The sequence below is a fragment of the Numida meleagris genome, chromosome 7 (assembly GCF_002078875.1).
Source record: "Numida meleagris isolate 19003 breed g44 Domestic line chromosome 7, NumMel1.0, whole genome shotgun sequence".
Classification (NCBI taxonomy): domain Eukaryota; kingdom Metazoa; phylum Chordata; class Aves; order Galliformes; family Numididae; genus Numida; species Numida meleagris.
In genome coordinates this window covers 16,701,567-16,728,375 of record NC_034415.1, presented here as the reverse complement: position 1 = coordinate 16,728,375, position 26,809 = coordinate 16,701,567, and the positions used below count along the sequence as shown (strand labels likewise).

At 35.0% G+C, this 26,809-nt stretch overlaps 1 protein-coding gene across 11 annotated transcripts in view; it reads right to left on the bottom strand.

Moving 5' to 3' along the window:
- Positions 650–26,809, bottom strand: part of TTLL7 (tubulin tyrosine ligase like 7) — an 81,455-nt gene continuing 55,295 nt past the window's right edge. For 8 of the 11 annotated variants that reach the window (XM_021405638.1, XM_021405641.1, XM_021405632.1 and 5 more), the window contains 9 exons: positions 24,540–24,675; positions 23,639–23,725; positions 20,525–20,720; positions 19,495–19,775; positions 16,976–17,110; positions 15,201–15,281; positions 10,372–10,532; positions 6,279–6,455; positions 650–3,044 (listed from right to left, as the gene is read on the bottom strand). In XM_021405638.1, the coding sequence (XP_021261313.1) occupies positions 2,924–3,044; positions 6,279–6,455; positions 10,372–10,532; positions 15,201–15,281; positions 16,976–17,110; positions 19,495–19,775; positions 20,525–20,720; positions 23,639–23,725; positions 24,540–24,675 (1,375 nt within the window). In that variant the 3' untranslated portion in view covers positions 650–2,923. Of the gene's footprint in view, positions 3,045–5,787; positions 5,907–6,278; positions 6,456–10,371; positions 10,533–15,200; positions 15,282–16,975; positions 17,111–19,494; positions 19,776–20,524; positions 20,721–23,638; positions 23,726–24,539; positions 24,676–26,809 lie in introns of all 11 variants that reach the window. The other 3 variants (XM_021405634.1, XM_021405642.1, XR_002441426.1) reach the window with 2 other exon arrangements.

The following is a 26,809-nucleotide window of genomic DNA, read 5'->3' as shown; positions in this document are numbered from 1 at the left end:
CTCAGCCCGCAGCTCAGCCGGGGCCGTGAGCCAGAAATACCGCTCCTGCATAACGCGACAGCCCTGCTCGTGGCAGAGGGATTTGTTTAGTTACTACGATTGTCATGCAGCTAGAAAACGAGGCCAGAGTCAGAACTGAGTGCAGGAGGAAGACAGCAATGCTTCCCCCCTTTGCACCATCTGGATCGGACTGCAGCTGCAGGCAGCCTGTTCTCCTGTGTGGGCCATGCGCACTTGTTCTCAGAAGCTGGCAAGAAAATCCGAGATTACACTTATTTTATGTATTGATCCCCACATTGTTAGGAACACAGTACCACATTAGGAAAGGTTATCAGAAATAAATTAACAGCAGACGTAAACCAACCGTCTGGCCCACTTTTGTACATGCTGTGTTATTTTTTCTAGATCTGTCCATAGGAGTTCTCTCTCCATTGCCGAGGTACTCCGTACAGATTGTCCTGTCCCAGCACTGGGCTCTGAGGATACTGATCAAAAGAAGTTTAAAACAAAACAATAACAACATAAAAATAATTTTTTAAAAAAAGAGTCATGTGAGCCTGCTGTCGCAGGGTTCTGACTGAGTTTGGCAAGCTGGGCTGGAAGCTGGTTTTCCCACTGTGACCAACAGCAGAATACAGTAGAAGCCTCCTTCAGGAAGAGAGAATGCACACCTTTTATTGTGTGTTACAGATAACCACAGTATGCTTTATCAGTAGTCACTGTATGGATCTAAAGAGATATACAATTATTGTGAATATGCTATATTACTAAACTAGTATTACCATGAAGATGAAAGATTTTTTACCAGACGAGAAGACTGTATCTGGCTTATCTCAGAGGTTTGTTAATTGTTTACAAATATTTTTGCTATGTTGTATCCTGCAGTTCTAGAACTGATGGACAACAGCACAGGCACCAAAAATCCTACCAAAATTCCCAACTTGATATACATGCTATGACTAAGGTTTAAAACATTAAATTCCAGACAACTCTTAAGTCTCTTAAATAGCTCTTAAATCTCTGGATATTCAAAAAGCTCTATGATACTTGCTCCTGATGACTACTTCCTTCCCTCTCCCCCCCCCCCAATTATTTTTTAGTGTATACTTACGAGGGCTGCTCCAAATGTAATGCCTCCTATTTTATGATGTTGGCCGTGATATCAGAGTTGGGTGGTAGTGGGATGGCAGTAGAGGTTGAACCTTCCCACTAGTATTCTGTTACATTTTGTTGCTCTCTGACAGAATGGTGTCTGACATGAAAGTGCAGATGAAGCAAAGGTGTGTCATTGAATTGGCTCCCGCTGACATTCATCAGCCCTTACATTTATGGACACTGAACAGCAGATGTGCGAACAGCGAGGCAATGAGTGGTGCATTTCAGCAGTGGTGGCAGCAACATGAAAGACAAGCCATGTTCTGGACAGCCATGCAGACTTCTATGAGTGTGACATTCGTTTTTATCACCGGTGAAAATGAATAACTAATGGTGGTGACTACATTAAAAAACGATGTTTTGTAGCTGAAAAATTTTCTCTATCAATAGCATTATTGTGCTTTTTGCATCTGTTGCAGTTTCCATGGAAATAAATAGGAGGCATTACTTTCAGAGCAACCTACATAAACTTCATTGGTAATTTACAAACACATTTGCAGTTTACATTATTGGAAAGTAAACACATCTTTGGTAAGTACCTCTTACTTTGTTCTTTAATTAGTTAAAAATTTTAATTCATTTTTAAATCTAGATTAACTCATTTTAAATAATTACTTACATAAATGAATAAGGCTTATATGGCAGAATGCTGAATAAGACGAATGGGTCTATGTAGAAAACCTGAATGATGTTTTCTGGTTGCATGTCCTGTTAATTCTATGTCCATGCTCTGACTCAGTTTCTTTTAGTGCCCTTCAGCCAGGCCCAGGAAGCTGAATCTGAATGAGAGCTTTCTGATGAATTATATTTCCAAAATTTGAAGGTGCCACAAGTCTAGAAGATACTGTCTAGTTAAGCATATACATTCTGCGGTATGTATTGAATTGTATGCTAAAAACTACAGCAAACCAATTAGTATAAGATTGAAATAATATATTATAGCTGCAGTATTTCCTAAAAATGTATGCTTTACCACTTGTGCAGTAAAACAGAAAAAATACACACTATGCATGCTTGTACAAGCTGTAGGTGAATGCTTGCTCCCAAGGGCACAGGCCACAGTTATTGTGAATGAAAGCCTGATAACAAATATTGGCTTCTTTAGTACTACAAAAATCCAATTAGAAACTGAATGCCTGAACTGGTATTTTTACTGTTTGCATGCAGAATATCTTAACTTTTTCTAAAACATACTATGCCACATCCTTTAAGAAAAGTAACAGCTTTAAGCAGAGCCTGTAATTTCAGAGGATAAATGTTTGGCTTACAGAGTTTTGGGTATTATCTTAAACATGTCCAAGAAATAGTAAGGTTATTTTTAATAATAATTACAGTTTTATTGTTCTAATACAGTTTTTTTATTCATCTGTCTTTTTAAAGGATCTCGTCTTACATTTGAGACAATAAATAGCATACTTTACAATAAATAATATTCAACTCAAAAGTATCATATGTAGAAAATAATGTAGCACTGTAATAGGATCTTCAAGATCAACTCCGTCATATATTCTGCAGCAAAAATAACATTTCTAGTAGGAAGGAATTACTTAAACCTAGCAAGATCTACACATACACGTGTGTAAACAACTTAACAAGGTTTATTATGCTTCCAGAAAAGCTTTGCTTTTACAGTAAGTTTTAAGCTAAATGTTATCATAATATGGTAGTAAATATATAGTAGTGCTTGTATTTATCTCCATCACAAATTTAATTTGAAAATAAAAATGGAGTGCCATTATTTACAACGAAAAGTAATTTTTCTTTTCCTTCACAAGTGACTGTATCTGCGAGTGAACAAAATGTTAGGGCGAGGCATTCCAGATGAGCTGCAGCTGAGGTTGGACGAGGATGATTTCATGATGAACTGTGATGGTCCTGGCAATAAACACCTAGAAATGATATGAAAAATATAGCAGAATTTACAGGTAAGACTAACATTCAAGATTGAAATAATTAGTTGTTCATGTACTTTATAATTGTTATATGCAAGAAAACACGATAAGCACTATTTATAAAACATAAGAAGCACTAGGCAATAAGCAGCTCATGAAACAGATCCCAAGGTCAGGATCAGTTTAGCAAAATTTCAGGATAGTGTATGACAATCAAACATCTTGCCAATTCTCTATGTTTAAAGCAAGAAGGTAAATAAAACAGTGGCATCCTGTGCACACTGCCATCCAAATTTAACATTTCACTCATTGTCTCTGTTATTATAGTACTGTTTGTTCAATTTAAACTCAGTAAAAACTGCAGTTCATGTTAACTAGGTTATTAAAATTTAAGTTGTTTAAAAAAGTCTATTAGCAAAAAAATTTCTCAGCTTTGATTTCCTGCTCTCCTTCTGTAAAAATTGGCATGCTATCATCACAATTCTTGTAAAGCAAGAAACAATGATGCTACAACATAGTAAGTCACGTGAGTGACTATTTACCCTTCTAAATTCATGCAGCTATTTTGTTTGTATTTTATATAATACTATAAAAACAATTTATCATGTCTAATACTCATTCTTAAATCTGTTTCATTTTATCATTTACTATTAGTTTCAGAAATCATTAGATGAGCACGGTAACTGCAGAAATAACATCCACATTAAATCAGAGTTTTGTAATGAATTATGTCAGTGTTAGCATGGATAACACAACACACTACATAAAATATTGCTTAAAAATCATTGCATCATTCTACTGAATCATACTGATTAATGATGAATAAGTTAAAGGATTGATCTTACGAATCACATTATCATCAAAATGTTATTATTCATTTTCTTCATCAATTTACAGAAAAAAGTCTGATTTGGTATGGGCTGGTGGTGAGTTTCATAGCTCACTACCTCACCAGACTGAGTTCTGTGTTTTCTTGTTGATAGAGCAGCCCTAATGCCTGTCAGAGAATATGTCATAATGCCACTTTGCAAGTTGTAAAGATCTAGTAATAGGTGGCATTTTTCACATTTCTTAAATTTTGTAACATCAGTGAATTTATCAAAATGTGAGAGGTCTAGCACTTTACACAGTTTATTTCTTAGCTATTATCTGAAGAGGTTTTGGTGTAGCTTTTGAGTTCTCTTGTTGTTTTCTTTACACTTTATTTTGTGAGGAAGAAAAGGCATTAATGCCCATTTACATTAATAGTCCATTCTTTCCATCTCATGGAGTGGATGTAGAGTTAGGAGCTGGGATTGAGAACAAATGTAAAAATGGAAAGAATAACCCTTGCTGTTTTGATTACACCTTTATCCTCTTTCTATGTACATATAGATTTTACCAAATAAAGGAGTATCTGTTTGCTAACTTTGAAAGCTTCAGTCATCTACACGAAACAAAAAAAATAGTTTTCTGGTTAGAAAAAACAAGACAAAGTTCTTCAAGTTAGATTTTACAAAGTCTTGAAACAGTGACTTCTTGTACATTTATTAAATTATACTCTGATCTCCTGCACCTGCAAAATTTAACTATTAGTCAAAAATTATTAGTGGTAGTGCAGCTTCTTACATAATTTCAGAAACCTAGATGAAAAGTGAAACAGTACTGTGTTTCTTCCATTTCTAGAAATAATAGTTGATTGCCTTACATCTTGCGGGACACAATGGGCAAGAGCATTTGTTTCCATATGTATCTTTCATTTCACAAATTCAGAATATCATAGTTAACGAGCATATTGCTTGAACAGATCTCTAGCTTGCAAAAGTTTTGAATAAACTTCAATTCAGTGTCGAAATAAACACAGAAACCAGAGATGAAAAAAGTTTTGTTGGGTCATCCATTCCACCTCTTTCCAAATGCAAGATTGTTAGCTGCAGTACATTAGAGCAATCTGATCAGTTTGAATAGTTTGTGGTTGGTTACGATGAAAAATTTTCTGCAGTATTAACAGAAAAAGCAATAAAAACTTCAAGCCTGAAGATTTTCTGCTCTGAACTAAACCAAATTACTTTACCATACTCCTGCTGCAGCTCAGTAGATGTTAATATTGAATATGATTTGTTTTCTGGTTGAGATACTTCTACTTTTGCTGTGACCAAACAAATTCAGTTTGCAGTTGGTTTTAAATTATGTTAGATCACCTTTAGATTTATATGAGAATAACAAATGAGCTTAGTGTATCAAATAACTGGCCTTAGATACACCAGGTACGCAATTAAGTCATAAATTTAACAGATAATATATCAAAGTTTTGCTTTTCTCGTGGTATTTAACTCATAAAGCTCTTCTATAATATAGCGCCTGTAACGTGTTTCGTATAAACAAAGTTTTTGTAAGTTTATATACATAATAATTCAAATTGCCATTATGGATAGAATTTGGAACCTAAGTAATCTGAAACTTATGTTTAATTTTCCATCTAAGGTTGTTAAATTACAGATCATTGACTCCCACATTGGGAGCATTTTCGGTGATCCCCATACTGACAATATGATCCTTATTGTATCCAGTTGGAAAACTAAACCAGCCAATGGAGAATCGGGTAAGTGCCAAAGAGGTTTTTTTTACTATATGATGCTGTTTTGCAAGGTTTGAAAATATATTTATGTTCTGTGAGATGAAATAATAAAACCTGAAATCAGTAGGCTTTGGAAATCAACTTTGCAAAACTGTGCAATACAGTAAATCATATGGCACTTACCTGACCCTTGGCTGGAGCAGTGCCCCTATAGCATCCCACTGCGAATGTCAAGCCACAAGAATCATACATGTTAGGATACCTCTAGGAATGCAAATCTGGAATCAGTGACTTTGAGAGATCTGAGAAGGGGAAGAAAGGAAATTTTCAGTTCACTTTACAAAAAGCCTTTGCTGCAGCTACTTGTGGAGTAGGCAATCAAGACTTCAGTAATTGTAGTTTTACACAAAATCTAAATACTTGATTTTTTTTTTAAGCACTTCATGGGTGAGCTAGAGAGCTTAGAATGACAGAAAATCAAGATCAAGCGAACTGGGTTTTTTTGTTTCTTTTTTTATTTTTTTTTGTTTTTCCTTTTCTGGCTTTTTTTTTTTCTTTTAATATTTAGTGAGCTAGGCTTAAAGGGAAGTGTGGCAGTAGTGGCATAAGATTAAATCTGTCCCAGTATTATCTTTGATCATTATATTTTAGGAACAGAATATTGAAATGCATACCTTGTATCATCCCAGCTAGGACTAATTCCAGTCAGGGATCCTCTTGAGTCTGATGAATATTTGTACACCACTAGCAGGCAGTGCTTACAAAGCTGCACTATTCGTTGGCAACACTGGAGTTGCTCAGGAGTCACCACCTCTGTGCTTTTACTGAATATGGTTTCCCAGGAGTTCCTGCTATGGAAACAGATACAACTTCATGTTTTCTGCCATCTGAGAGCTTTATTCCTTTATACAGATTTAACAACAGAGGGACAAGAGAAAATGCATTAACCTGCCTGTTTATGGAAATGTTCTATACTATTTAACAAATAAGTCAGATGCTGAGAGTCCAAATCCCATATCAAAAAGTTAATTTTCATATGTGAAATCTCCCAAATCTATTTTTCATTTAGTATGTTCCTTAAGCATTTATAGGGCCATTACTTAGGTTTAGCACATAAAGATTCACAGTCACGTAATTGTAGATTGTGTCTTATAACAGGAATAAGAAAAATAGCTACTTTTAACAAGCTACTAGCTGAATGCAGATCTGATTTGATATTAATAAAAGCAACCTGTTATTTCTAAATCTCTACACAGCATAATAATACTTTAAGTTCATGATACTAAGAAATAAATACTAAAAGAACATAAAGGAGATTAGCACATGTTCTGCTTTCTTATCCAAATAAGAAGAAAGTTTTTAAAGTTTAGTCATTAAAATACTACTTCTCATCCCATCTGGGCATATGGAGGTGGTCTTCCGCAATTAAGTGCAACTTGTGAGGTATTATCTACAGAAGCTTTCTTTTTTAAATGTAGAACATCATGCTTTTGTTTTCTTAAAAAGCCATTTCTCTTCCAAAAACAATAACAAAAATTGAAAAAATAAACATACCAACCATAGCAATGTAAGTCAGATATGTTGTAACACAGAAGATGACATTAGTTTTTGTATATACATTAACACTTGTGTTTGTGCCTATGTGACGCTCCATGCAAAAGTCTGAGCAGATTACAGATCATTATGTATGTTCTAAAGGCAGTGGGGTTGCTGTTAAGGCCACTTTTTCATCAAAATATTTCCGAGTACCACAGATGGCTTTGTAGGCTTGATGTTTTTCACTTGGTTATTAAAGAAGCACTTCAGAGAGTGAGGAAAATTTGCTGCATCTATTTTTTGGGATCAACATGGCATTTGGGATGATTTAGCCTTGTCCCACAGAGATCAGTAGTAGACTTCACATCCCCGAGGTAAGATGTTTGTTCTTAAAACAATGGATTTTAGTACACATCAAAGAACCAGCATGCCTACTTCAGCCTAATGAGATTTTTTTTTTAATTGCACTGTATTAGGATGCAATTATGAATATTAATGAGTAAAACAAACTATGCATACCTGATTTTTCAGCCTAGATTCCCAGTCTAAATAGTATGTGCAAGCTGAAACTGTTCAGTCCTACAGATTTTCCACTGCATACGTAATTCTCAAGTGACAAAAGTATTTCTCTCATTAATTCTTATCCATATAATGAATTAAGAAACATGGTTTCTAAGGCAAAGGTCTTTATTTAATAAGCAGAATAATTATACTCCTTGAAGAACTGCTTTCCTTAATGTATTTTTCTCAATATTGTTTCCTGACCATGAAATTTTCACATTTACTGTTGCAAGAAAATTAATCTGCTGTCTTTATTCTTTCCTCCACCATATGACATCTGGTGGAAAGGAGCAAAATGAAGTTCTAAGTATTACATTCGTTCACTGGATTCACAGAGTTACACATAATTATTTTATAATTCAACCCATAAATCTCCAAAATCTCCTGCTAGAAACTCTCTTGATAAATTCCTTAAGTTCTGGGCTTTGAGATCTGTGATTACTTTCCCGCAGTTATGAGAGACTTTATCAGTGAAGAAGAATGTATGGCCTGCTATAATTATGGTTGATTACAAGCATGATTATATACAATTACCCTAATAAAAAAGATTGATGTTTGGAAATATATGTGTGAATTTTAATGAGATTTCATATAAGTGTTCTTGATCAATCTCCTCCATGTGCTACACAGATTCAGTTCATACTCCATTATACTGCAGTCAAAAATGACTGGAGTACTGTTACCCAAGGAAGCTTAATTTATTATGCTGTAACTTAAGTTTCCATACCTGAGTAAGAAAGCATTGAGCTCTTACTAGATCTAGAGAATATTATGCTTGATTGTGCAATATTTTCAATGATGTCTCATTCTTTCTAAAACTATCTGAGGTCAACTGGTTCTTCCTGTTAATTTTAATTGTTTACTATGTAGTAATACAAATGTAGCTTCATGAAATAATCACTATCCATGTTATTTCACTAGGTTTTCTTTGTTTCTTTATTCATTCTTCTTGCTAAAAAAAAAAGCTAATGGGTATTATCTTTGTTATTCTCCAAAGACATACATATTATTGATAATAAAAGTGCCATACTACTTGATATATTTTCATATAGATTTTTTATTTTTTGAAACTTTTACATACCAACTCCTTTTACAAGGAATTGGATGTTTGTCAAAGAATGTAGCTCCATTCTCAAGTCAGCTGAGACTTGATCTGCATGAATTAAGGTATTGCTAGATGGGAAATCCTACTCTTCATTGAACTCTTCTGCTGGCCCAAAGACTGTTTCCCTGAGCCAAGTGAACCAAACTGTTTACTGGTTTTGAACAAAATATACTAGTTTTAGAAGGAAAAAAATCTTAAATTTTTTCATGCATATTAGAAGATTTGCAAAAGGGCACACTAAAAGTAAGATTGAAAATAAGAACAGTATTACTGAAAGGGAACATAATCATAACATTTTATGACAGCAAAAACTGAGTTTTGACTCAAAAATTTGCACACCTCTACTGCCATTAAGAAGGGACTCTGTAGCTGGTGAGGATTATGCAAAAGAAGTGTTTTAGATTGGAAAAACAAGAGTGGTTTCTGTGTTAAGCTAAGTTTTTGAGTGCGCTAAATTCCTGACAGCTACTTCTAAAAAGCCTTAAGAGCGTAAGAAAAATACAGGACAACTTAACAGCTCACACAACAACAAACCTTCAGCAATGAGAAAATAATTGTAAGACAACAACAACAAAACTGATGACCTTTTGGATACTCTCAGTTCCCTCATTCTTGTTAGCAAATTCTTCTATTATGTTAGGAAATAATTAACAAGTGCAGTACATGTGTTCTCTACATACAACTAATAACTGTACAAGAATATATTGAGCTGATTTTTTTGTACATACAATATCCATTAGCATACTACATACTACTCTTAAAATTTCTTACACAAGCTAGCTAAATCTCATCTCGTTCTTGTAAACACCGTATCTCCTTTCAGAGAAGATGTATTTTTATATACAGTATCTCTCACACATTTTCATTTCATCAAGAAATTTGGAGGGTCAGACCACAGGTGTAAAACAATCCTTACACGAATGCCATTGATTTCAGGAATGTAGATTTAGAAGTATAGGATATTGAACTTTTAAAATATGGCCTGATCGCTCTTTCCCTTCCAGAAATTTTTTATTTGCAATCCAAACATATCTGCTTACCTCAATGTGCGTATTTCCTGTTCTGCACATACTTAAATTCCCACCAGTGTGTGAACCAGCAAACATAATCAAGCACAAAAATTCTGACCCATTATTTGTAAATGACAGAACAGAGATTGCTTTTGGCAAGAGATAGTTGCATGTGCGATTGAATTCTTCTCTTGTAAGTCTTGAGATGGCAATGATTTTTTAGAGAGTAAATCCACATTTGACACAGTAGCCTGGCCTAAAAATTGTGGATTATCCAAATGAAAGAGTTGAACAAAAGCTCAGCTATTTAGAAAATTAGATTATTTCCTTACATTATTATATTTGTAAAAATCTTTCTAGATGTCTGATTTCATTACTGAAATAGTTGGCCTAGATTATTAGATTTCTAATTACGCTATACCTTTACATTGTTTTAAAATAAGTTCAATGTATTACAGCATTCTCTTGAACGAAAATGAGCAACAAAGTATGCCTGCACTGATTGTAACTGTGACGTTATTAAAAAGATTAAGATAATAAGTGAAATGGGCTTACCCTGAATTACAGAAACAGTTCCACAGACCTTGACCATGGCTCCAAAGTAAACGATTAAATACACGGTTAAAGAGACAGTACAGATGTAGATTTTCAATGTCTGGAGCCTTCCAGACGTGCTGGAGGACCGCACGAACAGTTGTCTTAACTATATCCAAAACCTAGGTAAGAGTATTTGAAGCAAATCAAAGAAAGGCATATTGCAAAATCTGAAAACAACTGTTCTCTGATTCACTGCACACACAGAAAACTGCATAGCTATAAATTCCAACAGATGTCTACATTTCATTTCTGTGCATTCAGCAGCGAACTTTTATGAGATGCTTTTTCTGTCAATAAAATGTTGCAAAACTAAATCAAAATATTTTTATTACAGAAAAGATCTTTTCCCTTTTTTCAGTCTGCTGAATACTAGCTAATTTAAATGACAAAAAGCATTTAAAGAGAAACAAAGTGGATGCAATTAGAGACTAGAAGCAACATAATTAACAACCCAAATATTACATACTTAAAGATTACCTTTTTTCTTTTTCCCCTCTCTTTTAAAATGCCATATATTTAATAAAGAACTAAAATGTCCTGAAAAGCTAAAAAAGCTGCTTTTTGTTTAATAACTGTTGAAACTCTGCATTACACTAGATCAAACTATTTTAATCTAGCTTTCAATTGAGAAATAGGCCAGTGAAATAAGTAAGAAAATAGGAAAATGGAGTAATGAAAGAAAATAGAAAAGGAGTAATGTTTATAGCAATGAAAGAGATTTATGAGATATATACATATAAAATGGAGAGTGGGATTCATCATGCCTGTTTTTACACCTGTAAGTTCTCTCAGGTCAGTCGTCTAAGTTCCCTCTATATTTAATGGAGGCAAACAAGCCGAAGAATGTCTTGACATCTGTTTATTTAGATACTGTCAAAAAAACCAGGAATAGGAAGCAGTAAACTCCAGAATACTGAAGTAGTATCTTGGCCCCTCATTGGAACTCTAAACTCTGCCCTAAAAGAGCCCACAATGCACATAGCTTTTAAAACAAAAAAAACAAAAACATAATTTTCCATAATGTAGGCATCCTTATTGCCTCTTTATAAAAATATCATCTCCAAAAAAAGCATCATACTCAAGTGGGTCGTGAACTGATGGAGGTATTCTTTCAGTATAAGATGTTGCAAATTTGAAAATTCAGAAGGTATGATACTCTCTCAGGAAACTTTCAGACATGTATGAAAGACTGATTCATATGGCTAAATATCTGAGTCTCAAAAGGTGAAGGAAATTTAGTAAAAACAAAATATGGAAGCATGGTGTAGAATTTCAATGTTTTATATCTGCATAACAATTTTTCATAGTCTTATCAGACTTGACAAACAAACAAACAAAAACACCTGTGGATGTCTGATAAAAACAACCTAGATGAAATGTGTCACTTACATGTTATTTGAGCTCTTTTTTGAAGATCTAGGATTGTCTGCATGTGTAGGTGTTGTGCTAATCCAATGCACAGAGTTACCCATTGGGAATACAATGCTGTCCTCTCTGTTCAGAATCTTTACAAATGCAGTTGTGAAAACCACACTGTGATCTCTTACATTTGCTCCCCAAGAGAGAGATAGAAAGATTAGATGCCATTGAGTAGCCTTTTCTTTAGCATCTGGAGTAAAAGAAAACTAAGGATAGGTCTTGCATCTTATAGCAAGCTACAGACTGCCAGATACTATGGGGAAAAAAAAAACCCAACACCAAAACTGTTTTTGCTGTGTAGACATTGCCAGTACGCCAGAGTGGAAAACATCACAGTTAATTGTTCTTAATTTGCAAACACAGCCTCAATCATCCATTTAAGAAAAAGAGACGAGGCATTGCAAAAGGGCTGGAACTTCATGGAGCATACATCCCCATTTTTCAAAGCTAATTTCCCTAGATTGCCTTCATCTTTCTGTTTACATCAATTTACATCATCAACAGAGCCAATTATCTAAGTGTAACAGAACAAGATGTTATAAAAGACTATATTCAAAATAAGATGAACAGACCCTCTGGTAACCATCGAAACAGTTTTTAAAGAAATCATGTAAAGCGATATAACACAAAGCAGTCACAACTCCTGTCATACAGAAGTCTCTTTTTCCTGAAAGACTTGGGAGATTAAATTTCATTTTAGCATGTATTGATTTCATAACTTTCTTCTAATTGCCTCCTTTAACTCTGCTGTAATGTTGTAATCTTAGATGGCAAGAATATGAGCAAGAGGTTAATTTTTCCTACATTATGCAGAATAATATTTAAGAAAATACATCTGTCAGGGACAAGCATTGTGAAATCTAGTACATTGCCCAGGTATTTTCTTCTCATTTTTTAAAACTTCCCAGTGATTATGAAGTATATTTAAGGGGACTGAGTTTCTGTTTTGTATTTCACAAAGTTGCAGAAAGTACCTTTGAGACAGATTCCTTACTTGCATAAGTATGCTTCACCTTGAGCTTTCTTCTGCTTTACCCACCCCACTGGAATATAAAACACACTTTTTTCAAATCAACAAAAGCTTACATTTGGCAGTCCTGAGCTGCAATGTCATTGTCAAAGTTAATCCATTTTTATGAACTACCCTTCCAAGAATAACTATCTGATAGCTTGAAGGGATTGAGGCTAAAAACACTGAGGAAAAAAAAAGAAAAGGAATTATTTCCAGCACAACCAAAGATGAAGGGCCCACTTATGCTTCAGGAATCATTAGCCTCCCAAGTTGCAAATGACGTCCCCAAAAGAGCAGTGAAGAAATCTACATTTCTGGTTGTGCAGTTTTACCAATAATGACCTAGCATATCACCCTGTATCATCCCGACGTAGTAAATGTGCCCTTGGCTTTACATGACTGCCAGCCAAATAAAGGGCATAACTAACTTTTATTGTAGAGTTCTGGAAATTATTCTAATAATGCTTACAGGAGAACATTCTGAAAGGAAAAGGAAAAAAGCAAGAATGGGGGGGTGGTGAAGAGAGAAAAGGAAAGGAGGTGGGTAGAGAAGAAAAAAGTAAGTGGAGGGGGAGAGAAAAAAAAACAGAGCACCTTAACTACTCCTTTGTGAAAGCCCTGTATCTCAGTTGCAATTATCGGCCTCATGTATCAACCCCTACCTACGCTCACAGCTGCATAGATTAAAGGAAGCAATTCTGGCAACACAATCCCTATTATCTCCAACTGCCCCATAGACTTCTGCTTCAAATGAGATCTTCACTGCAGCAGTAGCATGAATTTGGGACACTGCTGGCTATGTATCTATCTGTCCATCCTCCCAGCAACTCTTCCTCCATATCACTAGAAATCCACACTAAGCCTCTCTCCAGATTTGCACTAAAGGCTACAGCTGCCACATGCACACAGTGGAAAAGACCTATGTGAATGTCTATTGGCATTGCAACGCTTATTCCTGTTATGAGAAAGAAATTATATCATTTTAGGCAGAGGAATATTCAGCAGAAGAGGTCTAGGTATGAAAAAAAAATTACACAATTTCAGCCAGTGAAGATGGTTGCTCTACTGATTCCTGACAATAGCACAAGAAAGAAGTCTGCTAAGTTATAGCGTTGCGACTTGACATGGTTAAAGAAGAATTCTAGTTATGTTATAGCTTCCTATGTTGTCAAGTCTGTCATGTCTAATTTAATTTTAAAAAGCTGTATAGATGCACATTCAATTTAATACCTGAACTTCATAATTTGACTTGAATATATTTCTATCAAATTACATCACATTAAGGTAATGTTTTCTCTGCCCAGTATGAAAAAAACATTTAATGTAATGTTCAATAAAATACAGTTTGAAAGCCTGAGAATCACAGGGCTGATTTTATAAAAGTTGAGATGCTGATCAGAAATTGTTCTTCTGTTCTTCCGAAACAATCAACCAAGCTTTTCCAATGACAATATTTATCATGTGTGCAGCATTTTTATTAAGTTGCTTACTTTTATGGTCTATAAAAATAGATAGTGAAACTGAGAAATAAAGAAATTAAATGCCTGGAACAGATACGCTAATCCACATATTGTGTCAGTGACTGAATCCAAGACCCAAATAGTGCTTTAGGGTCACCTAAGTACTAACAATACTCTCAAATAAAATTTCTCCTACATTAAGTTAAATAAATGTACTGGGAAGATGACTTTGACTGACATATGTTATGTCACACAGATATGACTGGCACCCTATACTGTGTCAGTTTTTAAAAAGATTAAAAATTCTTCAGCTGCTATGCACAACAGTAGCTCCTAGACAGCAGATGAGTGAAGACAGAATGGTAAATAAATCTAATTAATCCTTTCTAAAACTAAAGTAGATAGTTGAATATTATAACATTAATAACTTTTGCTGGGCAGGCCTATTTTTTCTTCAACATGATCTGTTGTAATACTGTGGGTCAAAGACTCAACTAACCAAGTGCAATATCACTAACTCTAATGGAGTTTTAACATGCCTAGTCTGAAATTACTGACTAACTTATCCTTATCAATCAAATCTGCTGAATCAATACACTTCTCAGAATGTTTGCTAAAAAATAGGCATGCAAGCGCAAAGCTAATTTTTTTTTTCGCTTTTCTTTCAGCAGCCTAATTTTTTAAGAAATTGTTTTTGCAATTATATTTCAGAATAATTACACTTGTCTAAATATGGAGCATCATCCTTACCTGTAATAAAATTAATTCATATGTATTAGGGAAACTAGCCAGTATTTTAACATCTCAAGTCACTCCCAAAAACTGCTAAACACCAGTAGGCACACTGCCATTTGTCTACACTTCATGATCTGGAGAATGAAATCTGTATCACTTACTTTTCGTTGCTTTACAGAATCCAGTTTTACTAACCAATATGATGCCACTTTTGTTTTATGGTACTTCCAATTATCCATTATCTGCGGTCATTGCAAAACAAAATAAGAGATGCATGTAAAAATAATCAAAATCTGACATTTCATTGACATGTAGGCCATATGTTAAAATTGTGAATATCTAGAAGATCTCTGTGTAAAAAGGTTCTCTCTAAAATAAATAGGAATTATTTTCAAATTAACGTTGGGAGACATTTGCAAAGATATGTGCAGTTGTTCTGTTTAATCCTTCCATCTTTAGTACCTGGATTCTGATAGCCCTACGCTACTAAGCAGATAGAAACCTGTCTTGATTGACACAGTTGTGATTCCTTCAAAACAGCACTATGTGTTCCATAATGCATAAGTTTTTTTGTTTCATAAAGGACATTAGATACACGTTGAAAACATGTTTTCTATAAATGATCATTGTGGGTGAGCAATATTCTCCTTTTACAATCTCTGCTAACAAAATAGCTTAAACTGTGAACATACATTTTCACTGTTGTACCTTTGTGTTCTGTTCCAGACCTATGACCAGGTCTGCTTGAAAACTAATATACAATTACTTCTTTACTTCCGTGATGAAATATTTACCAACAGAAATTGATTAAAGCCAGATGAATTTTTAAGAGAACTCTGCAATAAGAAATAGCATTTACAATCATGCTAGTGCTCTATTAGAATGTACCACTAGATGGAGCACATTTACAAACACACACGTAGACAAATACACATAAGCTCCTGCATTTCTGAGAGAGAAAATTTAATGAAGGATTTCATTTCTACTTCTGAGAAGAGAATCCAAACATGCTACTTACAAATGCTGTTTTTTAGAATCACCAAATCAACCATCAATAGAGGACAATTCCTTTCCACTGTGATGTGTTTGCACAGACTACTGGAGACTTAATCAACACATTTCTAAGATTTTGAAAGCTCACAAAACAGAACAAACGACATTTCCAACTGGATAATGAACTAGTCTGATGAATTCTAACACACCATGGACTGCTTACTTACACCAGAATACAGGGGTTAATTTAAATGACTACATCCCTCTATGTTTTGACTGGATTGAGTAAAATGTCTCTTCATTTTTTTCTTTTCCAAGTTCATGTTAGTTTCTTTGCAGTAGATATTTATGAGATTTAAATATCATACATTTTTTCTTTTATAGCTGAATTTTAGATGTTGCTTTTTAATTCCCCTTCAGATCAGGGATTGTTTCATATGTCAAGTGGTAAGGCTCAGAACAATATTGGATGCGAGAAAGTGCAAGCTGGCAGGCTATAAGAGTGTGAATTGTGATCGTTATGGCTAGCAGCCTTTCAGCATACCTCTCTGAGTTCTCCAGTAATATTCAAATTAAACACATCAGGATCTGCATTAACAATACCAGATAAAATATAAACTGTTAAAGAATTGTAACATTATTCTTAACTAACTTCAAAGTCTGAACTTTCTCCATGATGAAAAACTGTTTTTTTCCTAACCTTTCTGATAGTTTCTCATATATTTTATAAAGGCATACAAATGTTTTCAGTGCTGCTTTTTAAGGTCAGAAAGTATGCAAAGCTGCAAGCATTTGAAATCTTTGAATTATCCTGAGTTATGGAAGCTCTAAGGCCACGGGAGCTCATGAATCATAAATTGAACTTTCTACTTTCTTTCATTTTAGTAGCACAAACAGTAAGTATCTAGCCTGTAATTCTTCCTTCTTACTTATAGATACTTACTTCTTCTATAATTAATTCTGATTCTTCGTCTGTTTTTCCTGGAAACTTCATTCTCAGGTCATTGAAAATGAGTAGAGTCTCTTTTGTCAAAGCAACTTCTTGCTCTTTAGGTTTCTGCTGCCGTAAGGACTCACTCTAAAAACAATATTAAGTAGAGGAAAAAAATTAGGCATGACATTAGATTGTCTGATGGTAACAAAGATATTTCCTTGATAAAAAAAAATTCTAAGCAAGGAGATATAAAATACACTTCAGAAGTGTATAGACATAATATCTGATACATTTTTTACATACATATACACCTTGTACATTAACCCATCAAGGTTACTTTTTGCTGTCAAGAGATGCAAGAAAAGCCGAGGTTGAATGTATGTTTGCTTGAAACAAGGTAAGAAAATGTATGATAGATACTCTTAATGATTACCGCTTAGAATATAAATCTGGAATGTAAGATAACAGATTTGGAAATGAAATTCAACATAATTAAAATAAATTCTTATAAAAAAAAACTTCATTTTAGGTCTTCACAGCAACAAATTTGGATTAATATTTAACAGAAACTGCCAATTATATGACTTTGTGCCAAGTTTTCAAGGAAACATCAAGAAGCAAGGACATTTTAATCACACTTTGGTCCGTGGGTTTCTGGCATCGTCTTCAGTTTTCTAGGATATTACTTAAAATTTACAAATCCACTTTTGATCATAACCGCTATAACAACACATCTGTAATTCCCAAATGTAAATCACAGAATAGCTTGGGTGGGTTGGAAGGAATCCTGAAGATCATTTACTTCCAATCCCTAGAACAGGCTGCCCAGAGCCCCACCCAACCTGGCCTTGAGCACCTCCCTCCAGGGATGGGGCATCCAGAGCTTCTCTGGGCAGCCTGTGCCAGTGCCTCACCACGATCCTTGTGAAGAATTTTTTTTGCTAATGTCTAATCTAAATCTCCACTCTAATTGAAGTCATTACTTCTTGTTCTATTACTGTTAAGATTCCCATCTTTCCTTTTCAGTACTGGAAGGCTGCTCTAACGTCTCCCTACAGCCTTCTCTTCTCCAGACTGAACAAGCCCAGCTCCCTCAGCCTGTCTTAATAGGAGAGGTGCTCCAGCCCTTGGATCATCTTTGTGGCCCTCCTCTGGACCCACTCCAACAGGTCTGTGTCTTTATTACATTGAGGCCCGAGCTGAATGCAGTACTCCAGATGGCTCATTCTAAACTTAAGTTTCTGTACGTTTAGTACGTCTGAATATTACCAGCCTCCAAAAATGGCAATACACTCCTTTTTTCTTGCCTGAAGGATCAATAAACTAATTTAACATGGACGAATTATTTCTTCTTAGTACGTTCTAGTTTATCAATTTCAATTTTGTTCTAGCAGTATTATATAGTATATTATTTTTAGTTGCAAAAATAATTATGATCAGAGTTCCATCCACAATATAGTGCTAAATTATCAGTAGTTCTTATCCATTTTGTATGTAATTTTATTCACATTATTTTAAGAAACATGACCTAAGCTCTATTACCTCACATAATTGATCTGCATATCAAGATCATTTCTGTGCTAGAGCTTTCCCAATGAAAGAGTAAGTATAGTTTCTTGCTAATGTTAAGTGAGTAGCCCATCTTTTACATCATACTGCAAGAGACTGGTTTTAATCTTCCAGTAATTTGTATTTGATATAGAGTTAATGCGAGTAGAAAAATCTATATCAGGCCTGTCTCATTTAGCTCTCAGAATACATCTTGATGATAAAAGGGTACATTTTAAACTTGAGATAGCTAATGTGATAAAACAATACCTTTTAACATGTTGTGGTGAAGACACAATCTTAACGTCTTCCCAATTCCATTAGCTGACTTTAAAAGATAGAAAACCATGCTAAGGAGTATTTCATGAGGTGTCAGCACACAATCGTAAAAGGATCCTTTTTCATCATTTAGACAAAGCCTCACAGGCAAAACAGACAATGTGCATTCTGTCAGATGCATCTCTACTAGAGATAGTAAATACTGTGAAGCAACTTAATTAGCATTACAAAAGGATTTCTTACAATCAAAGCTCACCACAGGAGAGAAAGGCTGCAAGTATGGGTTAGAAGTGCCAATTTGTATTGCCCCATCTCCAGATTAGTTATTTCTGTGATGAAATGTACAGTCCAGGCACTAAAGTATGAATTGAAACAAAAATTCTAAAAAAAGGTATAATTCAGAAATACACTGTTATATTACAGCTACACAAATTCTAAACAGTTAAAATTCTTCGATCTATTTTTTTCTATTCATGACTCAGTTGGATCACCTGAGTAACTGTTTTGTTTGCCTACCTCAGGGACAGGCTTCAAAATGAAAGACATATACAGGTCTAGAGAGCTTATATTCCTGAGTATCTCTCAAAATAGAATTGACTACAATGCATCAGGATTTTTCACATTGTAAGAATCATTGTAAGAATTAGTAATGTATTTATTGAACTTTGGAGAAATTGAACATTTTTTGAATGTTATCTCACCCCTGAACTGTTCATAGTTCCCAAGCTGGATGTCTGACAGACTCTGGATGAAGACGGGCTGCAATTTAAAGAACGAGACCTATTCACTGAGGATGCACGCTGGATTTGCAGAGATGCTTTGGCAGAGAAGGGACGTTGCTCAGCTGCATGTGACTGCATAGACAATATTGATATCGAACGAGGGCAGCTTACTGAACGTCTTATTGGTCCTGCAGATGATGAGGAGGATGAATACGATGGAGATTTTGTATTTTTAATCAAAGGTTTCAGGTTCATTCTACCTGCAGACAAATTAAAAGTTTAACAAGTAGTTGCATCATTTAAGACCCATTTTTCCATCTGTAACTAACATACAACTAACAGATGTGTACATCCGTTGTAGTGTCGCATACTTTATATGTAGTAGTCATTCATGTCAGATCCCCAAATAATGCACACTTTATATAGTTTATTAGAACATTTATTGTTTCTTCCTTGTCTGCTTTAATCAGGTAGACTCAGTCCTCTATAAAATGCATCAGATTTAATATGGAGCACATATTCTCTATAGGCTAAAAATTGTGTGGGCCTGCAACGTTAGTCTTTCTGAATGGAAGAATATGGAAGAGAGAATTTGTTTGCTGGAGCACATATTTGTAGACCCAGTTCCCTCACCTGCTCCTACATAACTGTAAAGCTTTTTAATTCAGTCTAAATAAAGAATGCTCCTATGAAAAATAAAATTTTAGTAATATTTGTATAATTACATGATGAAATTCTTCTCAAAGCAATCTAAGATCAAATAGGAGCATTTACAACATTTCCAAGTGTAACTCAGGTGTATCTATCCCTTCAGCAATCTTGTAGAAAAAATCCTTTTTTTAAATAAAACATTGTCATTAACTTAGAAAAGATTTTAATGATGAAATGAAAAAAACAACAGTATTTAACCCTGAGTTATGAATGCTAATATATTCTGAAATAACTGAAGCACTTTATATAATTTTTCATGTATGCCAGACTTACTTAGAAATGTGATAATTTAACTTACCTGATCTTTCCAAAGGTTTATATTTATTTTCTTCAAAATCATATGATACTTTTTTCTCTTTTTTCTCATTGTGATCTTCCTTTTCAGTTTCGTCTCCTGACTCTGACATACTGCTACCACTATCACAGCTGCTATCACTAGTGTAGTTCTTAAATTTTCTTAAAGGCTGTGCAATTTCTGGCATAGAACACAAGGGCTAAAGCAAAACATAATACAAAAAAGCAGAATCAAAGAAATTAATTTTCTTCATAATCCAAAAAGAACAGAAGAATATTTTATTATTTCTGAGTCAGGGAGGTTCATTTGTACATATTTAAACTCTCCCAAATGTGACTGGAAGTTTTTCCTTAATTTTTAAGTATAAGTTTAAATAGCTCATTAAACTAATGACAATAATCCCAAACTTTCTCACACAAATAGCAGCATAATACAGTAAGGTGAAAATGTCATTTGTTTTATTTCAAGTACAATTTATACTACCCAATGTATTGGATTATAGTTTAAAATCACAAAACAAATGATACAGAATACCATTTACAATCAGTTGCAATCCCTAACTGGTATTTGCAATAAATGAAGAAGAATTTGAACAACAATCACTCTGAAGTAATTAAGTACATCAGGGAACTTCAGCTGGTATACTTCTGAAAGAGAAAGTGATTAACCCACATCCTACAGAAAGCAGGATCTGGAGGGATATAGCAGGTTATGTCAGGCATCTTTGGAATCCCATACATATATGGGATTCAGTGTCATTAGGTAATTAATCTCATGCTATTACCAAGGGTAATGTGACATAAAGAGCAAAAAGTAGGAGACAGTGTTGCAAGAATGGAAATAACAACAGAAAATTTTCCTTCTTACAGCAGTCATGGGGCAGACAACAAAAGTGCAATGTCCTCCATTATATCTATCAACGTAAGAAGTCTCATACAGTCCCCCTTTTTTTTTTTTTTTTAACCCTACATGTTTTCTGTCCATTAACTCCTGTCTATAAGAATCTAAGGCGATGGCTTCATCTTCCTAGTTGCCTAATGGACAGCAATTACATCTCACATTAAAAAATACTGTAATTTCCAAACATAGTTTGGATTGGCATGAAATAGAAAAGCTCCCAGGATTAATTTAAGTTTTAATAAAATGTAATGCACAAACTTTAACTATGAAGGGCAGTATTTAATAACTAAACACAAGCTACCTAAACTACTCCAGACAAGGAAGGAAAGAGATTTCTGCCATTAACTTAACAGTGACAGTACGTTTATGCAGGCTTAAGCTGTCTGGCCAGATAAGGGAGAGTTAAAGAAAAATTAAGAATAAAGTGGCATATTTCACTGTGGAGAGCCCTGGCAATAGTTCAGACTACACAAGTAGCATTATGATGTCTATCTACCTGCCAAAAGGACAAATTGAGGTGTCTCAACTCTTAATGATTTCTCAGAAATAGCTATCCTAATAGTGAAATAATATGTATCACGGAAAGATATTTATTAAACATTCCTGATGTTATACAAGGAATAATAAACATTTTCATTCAAAAATCATGTGGGTTTTAAAGTAGATCTTATTTCCACTTATGATATGCATATTCCTAACATTTTCTATACTAAAAAATAATAAGAACATCCTGGACAAGACTTCACATCAATTAACCAAGAAGAATAAAAAGAAAGGTCAAAGAAATTACAAGAAGAAGTGATAACAAATAAAATCCAGATCTGGGTTTAAAATGACCTCTTAAAATAAGAAATAGTAAATTGCTTAGCAATTCTAATAACCTTGATTTTCCCCTAACCTCATTTTGTTTGATTAAACTCATTTGATTTTATATCAGAAGAATTAAAATAAAACTTCCTCTAAAATATCTGTATTATCTGTATTATTTTTAGATCTTTTTCATATGCAACAGGTGCAGTGTAACAAACACAGCAGTGTAAACCTTACAGTATGCAAGTCTAAGGTGCCCTCTAGAGGCCAAAAATTAAACAGACATTTGCAGAAAATATTTCTCAATTCCAAGGAGAATTCGATAATGTTTTAATTCCAGAAAAATTTGCCTTTGCTCCAGGAAGCTCTCAGCTTATTTTCTATCATGAGCTCCTAATTGTATTCAAATAAAAAAAATTTTAAAAAATGAGGTTGAAATTCTTAGCAAATATGGAATTATTTTTACACGCAAAGACTGTTTATACAATCACACACCTTCTATCCCTCAGATTTATGTATGCATATGGAGGAAGATCAGGAGGAAAATGCTTTTCTCTCTCCTAATTATTCCGGCTGTTTAGAGTCCTAACCATTTCTTTCTTCAAGGAAGAGAGTGTCCCCAAAGCAGTGCGTCTAATTTCCGGAGCAGAAAGGTTTAGGGAAGGCAAAACTTTTAAGAAGCTCTACGAGTTTGCAGAGATAGAGTGTGTTTAAGGCAAAGGCTCAGTTCAACTGTGTGCACAACCAGAAAGTATTAAGCTAAAAATAACATACATTCACTTTAAAATCAGATTTTGGATAAGAAATAGGCTCCAAGATATATTGTATGATGTTTTAACAAGCCAGCAAGCTGTAGATACATCATAATCACAAATAATCCTTTGAGCTTCCATAGTGCCTTTTATCCCATGATCTCAAAAATCCTCAGTGGCACTAATTGACTAAAGATCAAAGCATTCTTTTGAGATAATCTATGGATATAAAAGATCATTTCACACACTGAAATCAAGCAGTCTCTTGTGGAACAGCTGTTGCCACACCCAGCAATTCTTCCAAACAGCTTAGGGAGAAAAAGAATACCACAGAGTTAAAATTTTTAATGAGATTCAGTTGGACAAAAGGTAATTATGACTCTCTTCATTCTTCCATATATATATATATGTGTGTATATTACACATATGTATATATATTATATATAAATAATATAATAATATATAAATATATTTATTTCTTTATTTTTTACACACACACACACACATATATATATTTTAAAGCAAAATACACAGGCTAATGGGAGCGTGAGGAAGAAAGCGTCCACCAGGATCAGCTAACTAAATTCCCCAATTAAAATCCTCAGACACTTCTTCATAGAGAGGAATAGAAAAATGGCATCTAAAAGTCAAATACCTTAGGTCCTCGCTGTCTGGTGCATTTTCCCATTAGTTTTTCATCATCTATTTCACACTGCTCCAGAAGATCCAAAATGTCCTCCTCCTAGAAATGGGAATTTCACTGTGATTAATTCAAAGCATGGCACATCCTGTTCTTCCCAAGTTCAGATTCCAACTGATAGGAATTTGAAGTTAAAATAATAATTACCCATTCCTGAAATAAGACAGTGAATGCCTCCAGAGGAGTATATAACAGTATCTCCTCTAGTGCATCTCTCTCTCTTTGCAATCAAAATGAAATTGAAAGGTAAAAATCAAGTATTAACATTTATTAAAGGTAGAAGTCCAAAGAAAAAGCTGAACAAAAGATTCCTGCAAAACTTCTGGATGATGCCAAATACAAGATAGGAAATTATTTCTCAGATTTCAAATTAAATCAAACTATTTGGTCATTTTAAATGAAGCCATTCTCCTACTGTTTATCTCTGACTGTGTAACCAGACAACCAAGCCAAGTTCTGGGAGGCCTTAAAGTAGTTGAGCTGGTTTTATGATATCACTTATTCCAGTCTGTACAAATGTACAGCAGGCCAAGGACGTTACTGGAGGAAGAAGGAGGTAATGACCAGCTCACAAGCAGTTTCTGCCAACCTCTGATTTGGCCAAGGATAAGGCTGAGGACTGGGGAAATGGAAAAGTAGCTTTAAGTCAGTGAGCCTGTCTCCACCCTCGGTCCACTACAGTTCATCCAAATTCAAGGATCTAGCCCACAAGCTACACAAAGAATAACAACAAGATGATAGAAACGTTATCAAATGCTGTTTATTACCCATCACACATCATTATCATGAAAGTAATCTGCAAGGATGTGAATTCCAAGAAAAATAACTTCAAGCCAATACTTCTGTGCTTCAGTACCTTCATTCTTTTTAAAGGGTTATTCATTTCCCGCTGAAGTGAAGCAGCTCTCCCAGCAAGAAATGTCTGGAAAGCAGTGGCTAACAAACTCTCATACTTTTCAAGTAATGATTTATCATCAGGAGGGTAAATTCGCCTGAAATAGGAAGGAAAAAAAGACTTTAAATAGTATCTTCTACTGATAAGCATAGTATCTTCTGAGCTACTTATCAGACTAGGAACAAAAGTCATGCATCTAATTCATCCTCTGTGGTAATGCATGTGTATCCCATCTGTAATTATTACATAATATCATATCATGAAACATATGCTCCTAACAATGCTCTCCAAATTTAATTTTAACTTAGTGAACACTTACACTGTTTAAACCAGCAATTAGCCAGTCAAAAAAAAAACCCATGCAAGTCATTCCAGAGATGTACAAAAACATAGCTTTGCAATATTCTCTGAAATTTCAGTGGGTCTGAATACAGTCAGGTGTAAACGGTTCATGAAGTATTAACAAAGTATTGCATGTAAAATTCAGTGACACAACATAATTTGTATTAGCAACTAAAGTACACAAAACAGTGAAAATCTGAACAATTCTTTGAGTTAATGGACATGACATGAAGATTGAATATGCACCGCACTTGAATGTTATATCTTCTAAAATAAAAGACAGGAGGAAATACATATTGTAAGAGTTTATTTTTTTCTGGTATGTAAAGAGTGGCTGATTTTTCATTACGGCAGCTACACCACTATTCTCTAAAATCACAGAGAAGAAGATCGTGACAGTGTAAGAAAGAATGCTTAGTAGTTTATTCATGCTCATCAAGCAACAACAGGTTTTGAAGAAAACCACTGCAATCCATGTTATGAATGCCTGAAGCATAATCAGAAATGACGGAGATGGGAGACTAATTTCTAACATATTGTAATGAACAACTCATAAATTAATTCAGCCTGCACTGTGCGAAGCATAAGTACTATTTATATAATCACTGGCAATACGTGACTTGCGTATTTTGGAGGATTTTTTGTGGAATTTTTACAATGCTCTCTCTCCTTTTGCTTTACAGTCTTCCCATTGAAAACGAGTTTTACATTATGATTTTGTAGCAATGGAAAAAAGAATGATCCCATTAGACTCAACTTGAAGGCGGCTCCAGTTTCCATAAAATATCTACACAAATTCTAATCTAGTTGAAGTCAACATTTCTAATGGCGTTGATTCAACTGCTGAAAAAGTAGCATAGAACAATAACATAAGTCTCTCCGAAAGTAATGCCTCCTATTTATTTCCATGGAAACTACACAAGATACAAAGAGCACAAAAACACTACTCAAAAAGGAAAATTCTCAGCTACAAAACACTGTTTTTCAGCACAGTCACCAACATTAGCTATGCATTTTCACCAGCAAGGAACAAGAGCCTGCATGCCACACCTGTAACAATCTGCACCAGCAGAGGCGAACCACCGTCACTGTCACCACTGCTGAAACACACCACCCACAATCTCACTGTGCTCAAATCCTCTGTTTGGTATCCACAAATCATAGAATCATAGAATGGCCTGGGTTGAAAAGGACCTCAAAGATCATCGAGTCTCAACCCCCCTGCTGAGTGCAGGGTCGCCAGCCACTAGACCAGGCTGCCCAGAGCCACGTCTAGCCTGGCCTTGAATACCTCCAGGGATAGGTCATCCACAACCTCCCTGGGCATCCTGTTCCAGTGCACCACCACCCTCTGTGTGAAAAACTTCCTCCTAATATCTAACCTACATCTCCCCTGTCTCAGTTCAAAACCATTCCCCCTTGTGCTATCGCTATCCACCCTTGTGAACAATTGTTCCCACTCCTGTTTATACGCTCCCTTCAAGTATTAGAAGGCCACAATGAGGTCTCCCTGGAGCCTTCTCTTCTCCAAACTAAACAAGCCCAGTTCCCTCAACCTTTCCTCATAGGAGAGGTGCTCCAGCCCTCTGATCATCTTGGTCGCCCTCCTCTGAACTCGCTCCAAGAGCTCCACATCTTTCTTGTGCTGGGGCCCCCAGGCCTGGACGCAGTACTCCAGATGGGGCCTCACAAGAGCCAAGTAGAGGGGGACAATCACCTTCCTTCTCCCTGCTGGCCACTACTCTTTTAATGCAGCCCAGAACATAGTTGGCCTTCCAGGCTGCCAGCACACCCTGCTGGCTCATGTCCAGCTTCTCGTCCACCAGGATCCCCAAGTCCCTCTCTGCAGGGCTGCTCTTGAGGAGTTCTTCCCCCAGTTTGTATAAATA